General features: G+C 41.8%; 1 protein-coding gene across 7 annotated transcripts in view; it reads left to right on the top strand.

The window, feature by feature from the left end:
* LOC119396975 (protein PRRC2A) overlaps window positions 1-12,850 on the top strand; it is a 163,188-nt gene that overhangs the window by 20,519 nt on the left and 129,819 nt on the right. For all 7 annotated transcript variants that reach the window (XM_037664393.2, XM_037664386.2, XM_037664433.2 and 4 more), the window contains exons 5-6: window positions 11,141-11,489; window positions 11,564-11,865. In XM_037664393.2, the coding sequence (XP_037520321.1) occupies window positions 11,141-11,489; window positions 11,564-11,865 (651 nt within the window). The remainder of the gene's footprint in view (window positions 1-11,140; window positions 11,490-11,563; window positions 11,866-12,850) is intronic.

The following is a 12,850-nucleotide window of genomic DNA, read 5'->3' as shown; positions in this document are numbered from 1 at the left end:
TTAGACCTATCCTAGAATATGCTAATGTCTCCTTGTTTCCATATACTAATAAACTAATAAAATCGTGAGAGCGTGCAGAGAAAGTCAGATTTATTTACAATGAGTATAACCTAACTGCTCGCCATCTCAAATAATCAACAGAGCCGGATTACGCACTCTACAAAGTAGGGCTAAACTAGCTCGTTTGAAAACAATTTACAAACTAATGCATAAGATGCTGTTCATAGATTGCTCCCGCTACCTGTCTGAATCTGAAACAAGACTGAGACGTCATAAACTTGCACTCTCATATTATCCTTAGTCCAACATTTGAAACTTTTTGAAATCTTACGAGTTTCACTTACTCGCCGTGCAAATATGACTTGTTGGCCTTATTTCATTGTGTTGCAAATACCAGTAATTTTTATTATTAGATGTTCTTAGTTCCTCTGAAATCATATTCTTCTTTTGTAAAAATTTTATAACATATATCTAAAGAACTATGTAACCCATTCCACATTATTGCACCCCTCGTGTTTTGTGTATCTTGTTTTCCAATGGCTTACTCTTGATTGTCTAGTGTTGCACGTTTTTCATGAACAACTACGCTGTAATACTTTTCTCACTATTTCACAAACATCAGTCTGCCTGTATATAATTTCACTCTCTGACTTGTATTTCTGTATTGTATATTCTTGCCCTCCCTGCAATAATCCTTTCTTGGGATTGGCAGTATGTTTAAATAAACAAATAAAAATAATTAATCCAGCTTCAAGGCTATTCCGCTAGGCTTGTGCAACATACTGGTTATTTTGACTTCTAAACGAGATCTAAAAATATTAATTCTACTCGCATCGCGAAAATGAAGCTTGAATCTGTCACTATAATTCGAGGCCTTTTCATTTCCACCAGGATCTAATTGCACATTCTAACCAGTTGCCGGTCCCTTTAGTAATTATTCAGTACAATGGAGAATCTGGTATAGTAAGTTGAGGCAATGATAGAACATGCTGCACGTGCAGGCAATCACGAAGTTCTCGTTGACAAAGGCTTTCTTTCTTTGCCTTTTTTTTAAATGGGTAGGCTGCTGGTTTTCTGGTTAAGGTGATTGGTGTGTTTGCAGTGACGTTTTGACAACAGTCGCTTGCTGAACCGTACGGGCCATGCTTGCCTTGTGACTAATGCTTCATAGCACTACACATCTAGTAGATTGCAGTGAAGGCAGCATATGACATTCTTTTGTGTGAAAAACCGTATTGATGGTGGCTCTCTGACTGCTGGTCTTGCTTCCTTGTTTACATTACGGCAGCATGTACAATTTGCACGCATAATAAATATGTTCCAAAAAGTTAGAGAAGACACAGTTCCTTCTGCTCTATGTATTCTCCAAAGTAACTTTTTTTTTTTTTTGCTCCAAAAATGGTTACAAATTCTAAACTGGCTGGACAACCACTGAGAATTGAAGATACAAGTAACTGGTTGAAGTTATGTGGCTTTGGTGAAACATTGCAGGAGAGGTGCCATAAAAGCTGTAATTGAGTGGCTGCAGACTGGCTTGCATTGACCCTCATAGTGATACAGTGGAACCCTGATTATACGACTTTGAGGGGACCACGCAAAATAGTTGTATAATTGAAAAACTAAGAATATAGGCAGTGACACTAAGCCTTGTCAATAAAACGGCTACAGAATGCCCTAATAAGCCCGTGGCACGACCCTGCACTTCTCTAAGGAAGGTAGATTAAATTATCTTTAAAAAATAACAGCTAAGCATCTAATTAAAGGTGTGAGCGAATCTTTAAACTTAAAAAAAAAAATGAATTCAACTCTCATCTGCTCAATCAATCAAGTCCGAAAATTGCCTGTATGTAAAAGAGAGAGAACGAAACTGCGTTGGTAACAGCCTTCCCTCAGAAGAGTCACAGCGTCATCGCCATCACATAATGGTGATAGAACACACTTGTTGCGAGTTCGTGTAGGATGTTTTTGTGCAGGACTGAGCTGTGTGCGTCGTTTGTTCCCTTTTGATGTGCAGTTGGTGATTTGCCGCTGTTATTAACGCTCACGTCAAGGGAAAGTTATTTTGCATGGTGACGATAGCTGTGTCGCATCCTTTTTGCGTGCTCAAGGCCTGTGACTGAGTACAGCAAACAAAGGGACAAAAACGTGAAAATAGCCGGATTTGACGTTGAGCTTGCAGACTCTTGTTTGTTTGTTTAGGTTGTTTAGCCCTTTTAGGTAATGGCCCTGAATGCGCACAGAATCGAGGCGTATCCAGAAGCGATGTTAAAGCCAGGAAAACAGGATCACAGAAGTGAACTGCCAGGAAAATAAATTTTCCGTTCTAGGAAGGCATACTATACCTCTCTCACTATTTTTTTTTTTTTTTGTAATAGTCAACTTAGGGGCACAAATCTTTATTTTTCACCCGCGAATTTTTGGTTGGCGTTCGATTTGAGTAAAAAAAAGATTTTATATTCTCGGACGGTATCAGAACAGAAAGTCGTCGTACAATGTGGGGTCAATGCAAAATTGCGTTGTATAACTAGGTTTTTAAGACATTATTTATGGGTGGGTTTTGCTGGAACTAAACAGATTTGTTGTAAAATGTGGGTTGTCTCGAAACCGGGGGACGTATAATCGCGGTTCCAGTGTAATACTGATGCATCAATTGCGCTAAACTGTGCTGAAAAGTGAGCCTTGCTACATTACATCTTTCTGCATTTCAATAAAATGTAGTAAATCATAATTGTAATCCACCTGTGCTAAAGGGTTATGCTGTGGCTTTCAGAAACGAAAATTGTTGGAATACCACTTATCATTTCACCAGTGAAGCTTGGTGCGAGCCGGTTTTGCAGCACGCACAGCAGTCATTCGAGCCATGTTAGGCTGCACTACTACTGTGTTCATAGATTTGCTCTGCTACAGTTCTTTCAGGGGGACAGTGTGTTTGGTTGTGCAGCCTCAGTAGTGTGAGGGTGTCATTGTTGGGCATCAAAGCTGTGATACAAGCACTGTTTGTGATGTTTTCTGCATAAGTATGTACAGATATTTATATAAACTTTCATGTCAAAATTGTATTTTGGATTTTAATGTTGACTCTAGTCAAAAGGCACTCAAATAGGCACTTGAAATGCTGTACTCTTTAGGGCTTGTAAGGGCTCTTGTTCATTGGTCACCCTTCAGTAGGCACCCAGGTCCTTCAAACCCTTGAATTGGAAAGCTGTCTATTCAACGCCCTTCACTCTGCATTTTCACTGGTCTTAGGGAGTTCTTGTATTCTTTGAGCACTTAATCTGGAATGTACAGTGAAATCTCAATACAACGAATCTCAAGGGACTGCTAAAAATCATTCGTTATTTTGAAAAGTCGTGAAAAAATAAAACATTTGTGCAAAAATCGTAAATGCAGCTAAATTAGTCGCCTACCTGTGCTTGGTACATATCCGCGATTGTGTTATTTTCTAACGAGTGCCAAAAAAACACTCGAAATATTATGGAACGAATGCACGTTTATTTGAGGAAGAGCGTGATCTTTGCCTGATGGGTGCAGCTCAACTGCTGCAAACTCTTCAGAGTGCACATCCTTATGCGCTTCGAAGCATCGGCGTTAGATACGATTCTTTGCGTTAATTCACGCATGCTCTTTTAACGTAGTCTTTGCTCTCGTCGTCCTCGTCACCGTTTCCTTGTCACGACAAACTGTATGGATCTTATCGGTCGTCAGTTCCGCCGACGTGCATACCTTGTCGTCGTACTGTGCTTAGTGTTCAAACGTTAGTGAAGCATGCACGGATAATCTTCGGCGACTTCATCCCATAGGTCACCCGCATTGCATTTTTCACTGTTGCCACATTCTTTTGTGCTGTTTGCGGAGCTCATCGTGAACGTACAACCACCAAACTAGACGAGAAAACAGCAGTGTAACAAGCATGCAGGCAGAGCTGCCTGACGAAACAAAGGCTACGAGGCGAAGGGGCAAAGCCCAACGTGGAAAACAAGTACAGGTGATGTTGATGGCGATAGGGCTGTTGCACAGTTGAATAGGACAGGCGCATAAATATTCAGGCGTTCTGATGATGATAGTGGCACATATGGAACTGGGCATTGTTTCCACTGGTGCGATTAACTTTTAAATTCGATACATTATTCTGAAACATTCGCTATTCTGAAATTCGTTGTAGCGAAATATAACGTAACTAATAGACATTTCGAGGGGGATTTTCGAAATAGTCTGTAATTGGAAAAAAAGCATTAATTTGAGGTTTGCTGTAACGAGATTTGACTGTATTTCTAATAGTGAAAGTATTTGCTGCAGGAAAACTTTCTTTGCCACCATTAATGAGTTTTGAAAAGCCACGAGTGAAGACTCGTGAAAAGCATCCTGTGGCACAAATTAAGCGTGTCATTTCCATCGCTTCTCGTGCTATTGGATACGGTGGCAGCGTTGGCTGCCTTGAATGTAGTTACATCAGTTAGGGACTGCTTGTTTTAACGTTGTGCAACAAGCATCACTCGATTTGACATTGAACTTGGCTGCATGAACTTCAATCACTTGTATTTCTTTCATGTACTTGTGCCTTTGGGTTCTTCATTAGTCATGTTAATAAACCAGTAGAACCTCTTATGTATAAACAGATTTTGCATAGACAAATTTTCACTCGAGTTTTGTTGCCCCCCCCCCCCTACCCCCTCAACACGGTCACTCTATTCTGGGATTTTGTCTGACTGCCGTATATAAGGATTGCGCTCAGATTTCACAGTTAAGTATTGCATTGCCAAAGCAGTGGTGGAAAAGCAATCTCAAGGAGATAGTAGCAGTCTTACAGGCTCACAACTAACTTACTAAATTTTGCAAATCCCACTGAGTTGTGTGTTATGGTTGATTACTGCCACGCGTGTTATGCTAAAATCATTTGGTCAAAGAATTTCGATTGCATGTGGCGTAGTGCACTTGCTCTTTGGCAGTAACTGATGTTCTTTTTTGTTTGTTTGTTGGGAACCTCTAGCATCATTGTCTAACAGCATTGTGATGCCGTGCATGTAAAGAAAAGTGTAGCATTATGGAATACTGGAAGACGGTGAGAAACTGCAGTGCTTAAATGGGGAATAATTTTAAAACTTGAATATTGTGTCTGTCATATATAATCAATAAGAGTGATATTCATTTGGGTTTTCTATTCATGTTTTCTGTGCAAGCAACATGAAACGTTGAAAGGCCTGTGTGTTGCCTTGTCTTTCAGTGTTTCGTCTCGTTTGCACTGGAAACATGAATAGACGATGATGTAGGCTTGTGCCTCTTCGGACTCGCACACCACTTGCAGCAGTGTTGAAGGTAGGTAACAATGCAAAGAGGATAGGTAGTTTACTTCCAGGAATTTGTACTGCAGTTTTTAAAATTTGTAAAATTACTAACATCGCTTCTTGATGGAAAATTTCAGCACATTTCTTGCTTCAGAATCGTGTGAACCGTGTAGCTGCAGTGCAAATTGAGAATTTTTAATTGTTAGTGACTTGCACTAAGTTTACATAATGTGGTCACAATGAGAGAACTTTTGAATGGAATGTTAAATATGAAAATATTTCATGGCTAGCATGCCTAAAGCATTGTAATGGAATATTTCATGTCTTACATGGACAGCATTGTAATTGTATACTTCTTGTCTTACATGGACAGCATTGTAATTGAATACTTGTCTTAAATGTACACCACTTACCAACGATTTAAAATAGAACATCGTAATAAACCATGAAAGGGCCCTATGTGCGAGCATGTCATGACGTAGCAGATTCAAATACCATTTCTCTCTTCCAACTTGGGTCTGAAAGCTGAAGCAATTCAAGATCTGTACAACTCATTTTAAGCACAATTGTCATCGTTGTTTATTAATAACCATCCTGGCATGCATAACTGCATTAAATACCCAGTGGTGATCCAACTGCACCATTCATGCCATTTTGCTACAGTTCCACTTTTCCACAATTCCTTGCTGCACCTATGAAGTGCAGCCTGTAAAAACTACGCCACAAGCTCCCCCATTCATCTAATTACATTGCAAGGGAGCCGTTTGGTCTGGAACCTTGTGCTGGCACCAAACAGCCCAAAAGCTTTTTGAGATTGCCACAGAACTCCTCCTCTCCCACTTTCCACTGATGCGCTTTTTCTCATTAAAGCAGTCTCAATTGGTCTAGCCAAATTATCAGCACTGCCACATCTGCATGTAGCCTTTGTCACTGATGGTTCAGTATGCTCTCTTTTTAAAGTGGGTCTTCACTTATGGCGAGGAACTTGTCATGATTCATAGACAAGCAATTTTGATAAGTTTTTCAAGTATTGCTGCACATCAATCATAATGTAGTGCCGAATGGTTGTGTGGCTGTCACTTTAGGCAAACATGCTGTGAACGATGTCTTCATGTGAATGATCTGCTGGACATGTGAACACTTATTTTGCTTCTTGCAAAAAAAAAAAAGTTACTTGTCATTCACATTGCAGAATGTTCTTTGATGTACTGATTGTAAGACTATGCCTAAATGCTGTTGCTGTGAAGCTGTGCACGTCATTGCACTTAACGTTAGTTATAAAACTTTTTAAGCAGCCAGTGTTGTCACCAATTGGCAACAATTAAGTGGCAGACAAGTGACTCTAGGCTTGCATAACTTTCTAATCTATCACTACAACGAGTTGAGGGCATCTACCGTGTGGTATTCTCGCTGCTCACAGATTACTGAAGTGCTTATGCTGGGTTTGATAGCTTTGGCAAGTCCAAAATGCGATGCAGGTATTTTTCTGTAAGCCAGTAAATTTTGCAACTTCTAAGAGGGAGGGAGCGTGGGGGAGGGGATGGTTAATGGTATGAGGTCTTAGTTCTGAGTGCTTGCAGAATGTAAAACTTCTTTGCAGAAACCAGCTTGAGATCCCCGAACTTCCGTCTTGGTCAGGATTGAGCAGGCCACCTCTTTATTTCAATATGCTTCACAGCAGCAGAGAATAAGTATTGAAGTGAAGCCTCCCAACAGCATCTGCGGGGTCTCTGTGTATGAGACGTTTTTTTTGATATCTTGCAGTTAAAATGTTTAAGCCTCTATCGTTGGTATTGAGGAGTAAAAATTTGATTTGGCTTTTATAGATTTAAACATTTCGTGATGGTGGCTACGCGAAAAAGGTCTAAATGGCAGTTAATGAACAATGTCGCAATATTTTGTGACAGAAGTGACATCTTTTTGCCTTCGTCAGTGACTTCCCTTGTTGCATGGGTGTAATGGCGATGACTGGACTTCTTGGAGCCGGTGGTCCTTCCTGGCAAGAGGCGCACCTTTCTAGACAGTTGGCAGCATTTTCTTGTTCTTGGCATCGATTGAAGGCCTCTCAAAATGCTTGAGCGCTTCTTCTTAGTCTTAGCTTCTTAGCTGGTTTTATGTCGCACAGTTTCGGACCACTTTTTCGAGGAATAGATTTGTGCTCCATATGTTCACTTCCATTGTCTTCCATTTCAAATATACAGTCTTTGAGCAAAAGGACATGATACCGTATGCAAAACTGTAATGGAAACTCTAAGAGGCAGGAAGGAGTAGGAAAGTCTGCCTCTCGCTTTCATTTTTGAGTTTTGTGCTACAGTAATTAAGTCCTTCAGTAAGTACCAACTCGCTGAAAAAAAATTGTAGAGCGAAAGCACAATAAAAAAAAAACACAAAAAAGCTAGGTCACAAATGTAACTGATTGAATGCAGCCATGTTGGTTGCTTTGGTGATGATAGGACGTAGTGCTGGTTTAATAGATCTGGCTCAGTTTGATAGTGAGATCTGGCCTGCATTCTGGAAGTCGTGTTTCAAGAAATGTCTCATGTCGAATGCACTTTGTGGCACTAGAGACGTGAAAGGTTATAGCGCACATAGATGGGGACAAAGAACACACCAGACATTTGTCCCCGTATATGTGCACTGTACCCTTTCATGATGCAGTACCAACTTGCCCACCAAGCCATCCTTGTGAAATGAAGAGTTTCTATGGGAGGATATCTCCAACGAGAGATTTTCTGAGGAAAGTGCAGTAAATGACAATTACTACAGTTGATTTCGGATATATATAACGCAAAGGGGATTGTGAAAACTGGTTAATATATTGACAATTTGAAATACAAAATATGCCTATTTGAAGCTTATCTTAAGGGGTGACATTGCTTGTGAACACCAGAAAATTGTTAAAGAAAAAAAAAGTTCTTTTATTACTTTTTTGAAATCTTCAGGCCAGTCTTTTATATGGAAAGCTTAAGTCTTAACAGATCAGTATTTCATGCGCAGTTAATATCTTAGCAATTAGTACGAGCTAAATCTGCAATATTTTTGGGCCACTTCTCTAAGCTTGTCAGAGTGATCTCTCTTGATTTAGAACAGCTAGAGCTGTAATTATTTTTTAAACATAAATCCTAAACTGTGCATCACAATGGGCCGAGAGCAGAATTCTCATTTCCTGCTCACAATTTTTACAATTTGATGTTAACTTTTTTTTATGGTGGTCATTGTGTAAACATAACTTGGATCATCTGCAGAATGTCTAGCTAGGCTTTGACGTGAAACTGTGCAGCATTGCACTTATTGCATATTACAGTATCTAGCTGTCTGGTAATATTCCCTTTATGCAGAACTGTTTTCCTGCTGTCTCATTAAATAATAGAAGCAGCTTTGTGTATCTACACTCAAACCTCATTATAACAAAGTTGCATCTGCCACGGAAATAACTTCATTATAAACATTTATTTTAACACGTTACTGTAACGTTACTGTAATAAAATTTTATTCCATGCGCACTGCGTTCTTTTTTTTCTGGTGCAAAGATTTTGCTGTCATCTTTAATTTTGGTGCTGATCTGAACTTTGTTGGCAATTTCGACTTTGGAGGGGGGGGGGGGGGCTTGTTTGGAATTTTTCGGTAAGTTCATTATTTTCTGCTAATTTCTGTCTGAAATGAAAGTTGTGTCTACCAATTTCAGCATTCAGTTTTTCAGTTTGGTTAAAAATCTGTGCCAAAAATTTTGTTCAGTATCCCTTTAAGGGGGGACACTGCTCTTACAATTTTTTTATTTCTTCAATCTTCGTGAGTTTATGTATATTTGTATGCTGATTTCAAATATGCAATTATTTTTGTAGTACAACGTGTAGTTGTTAAAATGCAGAATACTTTATGTGCCTTTTGGGGAGGAAGATTTTTTCTAAACTGAGAGAGTTGCAAAGTAAATCAGCATGTCACCATAATCTGTGCAGTGCAACAAAAATGGATGTTCTAAACCCATTTGAACAAAATTTATATTTTGAACATTCGCGAGTGAGACAATTTCACGCTGGGATTTCACTCTCGAATGTTCAACATACCATAACTTTTGTTCAAAAGGGTTTAGAACATACATTTTTGTTGCACTGCACACAGTTCTGATTCCAGATTATTGTGATATGCTGATTTATTTGTAACTTTCTGTTTAGAAAAAACCTTGCTCCCAGATAGGCACATGAAATACTTTGCATTTTGAAAACTACGTTATCCATATTTGAAATTAGCACAGAAGTAATGCACAAACTCTCCAAGTTTCATCAAAATTGATCAACAAATAAAAAAAAATTTGTAAGTGCCATTTCTCCCCTCAATGCGGATACTGAACAAAACCTTTGCCGCTGAGATTTTCAGCCTGTTTGAAGGCTTGGGAGCTGAAATTGGTTGGCACAACCGTGTTTTCAGGCAGAAATCAGCAGAAAAGTGCCAACCCTGCAGAAAAGTGCCAACCCTGCCAGGTGTTGCCCCACGTGTCTTAACCTGCTCCCGCTACGGTTCCTAGAACCAGTACGAACAGCACTGGTAGCAAAAGGTGCTCCCGAGTTCTGCACGTCTCAGTGTCTTGTGAAAGGGGGAGAGTCGGATGTAAAAGAGGGGTGGAGAAAGCAATGTAGCAGGACAGGAAAGTGTGCACTCTGCTTCGCCACTGGCTGTGTGCTCACAATCCTCCAAAAATACAGCCAACTGTTCATAAATATGTGTAGCAAACTCTGTTTATCGGAATAATCACCAGAGTAGAATTTTGGTGCTTCATTTTTTCATATTTTTGTTCAGTATCCTTTTGAAGTGTTGTGAAGATCTTAAGTGCTTCGGCGACCTTTGATGTTTTTTGACCAGCATCCATGTGTCACATGATGTCTGCTTTGTTTGCAAAATTTGAATTATATTTTTTTCGCGTCTACGGTGTCCATGATGCTGCAAAGAACGCAAGAAGTGCACAAGTCAACGACTGCACAAGAATGGCAACCATGCTACTTGCAAGCAAGAAAGGATTTGGGGGCCCTCTGCTGAAAGAAATGTGCCTAACTGTGGCAATGGCACTTGCAGCTTTGCCATGGCCAAGTATGTGCCCTGCAGTGCACTACAACCATACAGCTGCTGTTTTGGCCTCTGCAGGTCTTAAACACTGTGTGCGTGCAGTGTCATATGTACAAAATTGTGGTGTGTTCTTGCCATGTCAGTCATTTTGCAGTTTTTTTTTTTTTTTTCGCCACATACATCAATGCCATGTGGTGAAGAGTACTGAGTAGGAAGGGGCTCCTGGCTTTCACGGGACGCATCACGTTTACACGCATACACGCATGTGCAGTGTAATTACAGTACCAGTTAAAATGATGTCAAATAACTACCGGCAATCATTGTGAGATCAAGATGTCTATGGTGGTGCGACCCTGGAAGATTAAAAAAAAATGGAATGAGTTTCCTTTTGTCCAGTCTGCCCCCTCCCCAGTCTACGTATCTCCCGAACTTTAAAGTCTCAGGTTGGCACGTGTAGGTTTTTCAACTATTCAGTATAGCCAATAACGCGATAAATCAGTTTTGATAGGTCTCGGACCGACTGTACATAAGGGAGTGCAACGGATGACTGTGACTGCATATTGAAACGCAGTGGAAATAAATGCTTTCAGTGAGTCTTGTTCGTACCGTATGCGAATGAACTTTTTTCTTCACTTTGTTGTCACTGAATTACACTTCTGGTCGTCTGAGCTTTGTGATAGTTGCCAGTCTGCAGTAAATTGCCGATTGAGAGGAGGTTATAGGATCTTGAATATTTTGTAGTGTGGTGGTATGAGATACCAACAATTTGTTTATGGCTCAAGTGAAAGTAATTGTTGCAGCAACCACAGCCGCCGCAGCCGCAGCTGCAGCCGCCGCAACAGCAGCAGCAGCCGCCGCCGCCGCCGCAGCAACAGGCGCCAGTGGCCACAAGCACCAGTGCTCCAGGGGGTCCGGGAAGCGGGGTAACAGTTGGGGGAGGCGTTGGCAGCAGCGCTGGCGTCAAGACTTGGAGCAGCGTGACATCCAGCCAAGAGGGTGGTGGTCCAGAACGCAACTTCTTGGGCCATCAGTCGCCATTTTTTCCTCAGGAATTCCCCAAGCTAGCTGGTGGCGATGTGCCCATCGACGGGACCCAGAGGTCGGCGACAGACTCTCAGTATGGACCTGGCCCCAGCCTGAGACCACAGAGTAAGTGCCATTTTTTCCAAGCTTGGATGTTTGGAGTTACCTGCTAGTTTATGAGAACAAAGTATGTGTTCCAGTGGAAGGGACCTGGAGCCGGGGCACGCTGCAGCAGCAGCCGCCGCCCCAACAGCAGCAGCAGCAGCAGCAGCAACAGCAACAGCAGGTTCCGGGGGCCGGCAGTGGAGGGGGTGGTGGCGGGCAGGGCTGTGGCCCACCCGGCGGCCTGCCTCCGAGCAGTGGCAGTGGCGTGAACGGTCAAGCATCGTTTGCACCTCCGCCAAGGGGAGCCCTCCCCTCAGGTGTGCCGCCCGGTGGTGGACCTCCTTCGTCACCAGCACAGCCCTCCTATAGGCAGCAGGCGGTGCCACCTTTTGTACAGGTGTGTTGGCTTATTTCTCTTCTGCAAGTTAGACAACCATCTGAACAATGTAATGTGGGCTGGGGCAGGTTTGCCCATAGCTTGTGTGTGCCTCCTCATGCACCAGGATGTTGTTCCATGTGTAGGCAGTAATTGTGGCTGCCTGGTACGTCAACAAGAACGAAAATAAGCAGCTCAGATTGCCTAGCACATGCATCAAACATAGCCAATACATTGGGAAATCGTGGATCACAGGCTGCTTCACTTTCTCGCTTCTTGGCAGTGGCTTTTAGCTCGTGAAAAGCACTCCCCAGGTGCTTTGCTACATGGTTGGCGCAGTCTTTTTTTTTTTTTCATTCTCTAGAGCACCACGATAGACATTTGCCTCCACAACTTCTATGTAGGCTTTGGAGTTGCCATCACCGAGAAATCCTCTGTAGTGCAATGCTGTTCTCTGGGACTCTCTCCTTGACTATATCTACACTGTGACTTCTGCTGCCATAGCATGGGAAGCAACATCCCTTAGGCATACAGGTTCACAGAAAGGTTGTTAAATTTCCTTTCTTGCCGCCCAAAGTCCGGTGTCAAGGGAAACGACTGAGCCAGTGCCATTGTGGTTTTTATGGTCCTGTTTTTGCCACATCGTCATTGACTTCATTGTAGCATCGTGTACTTTCCCTGCTGATGGCAGCACACGACTTTAGTGCATTGGCTTCTGCGCTAACCGTGCCAGCTTTCCTAAAAAAACTAAAAACAAAAGAAAATTCGCTTTTGCATTGGCAGTGCCACTCTTTGGTTGTTGCAGTGGTCTCTGAACTGCACTTCGTTAGCTTGACACCAGGTGACTGCACTAAAAAAAAAATTCTTGCTCCGTGTCGTTACGCTTCGAGTTCGTGCCGCATATGGAGTTTGCTCTTTGTTGTTGACGCCGTGAGTGTGTGGTTTCACTGTGCACCCATGGAACAGCCCCTGATGACGTGCAGTTTTTACGATTTTTTTTAATGTT

This window comes from Rhipicephalus sanguineus, chromosome 1, assembly GCF_013339695.2.
Source record: "Rhipicephalus sanguineus isolate Rsan-2018 chromosome 1, BIME_Rsan_1.4, whole genome shotgun sequence".
Lineage (NCBI taxonomy): Eukaryota > Metazoa > Arthropoda > Arachnida > Ixodida > Ixodidae > Rhipicephalus > Rhipicephalus sanguineus.
Note: the sequence above shows the minus strand (reverse complement) of the source record. Positions and strands in the feature narration are given on the sequence as shown.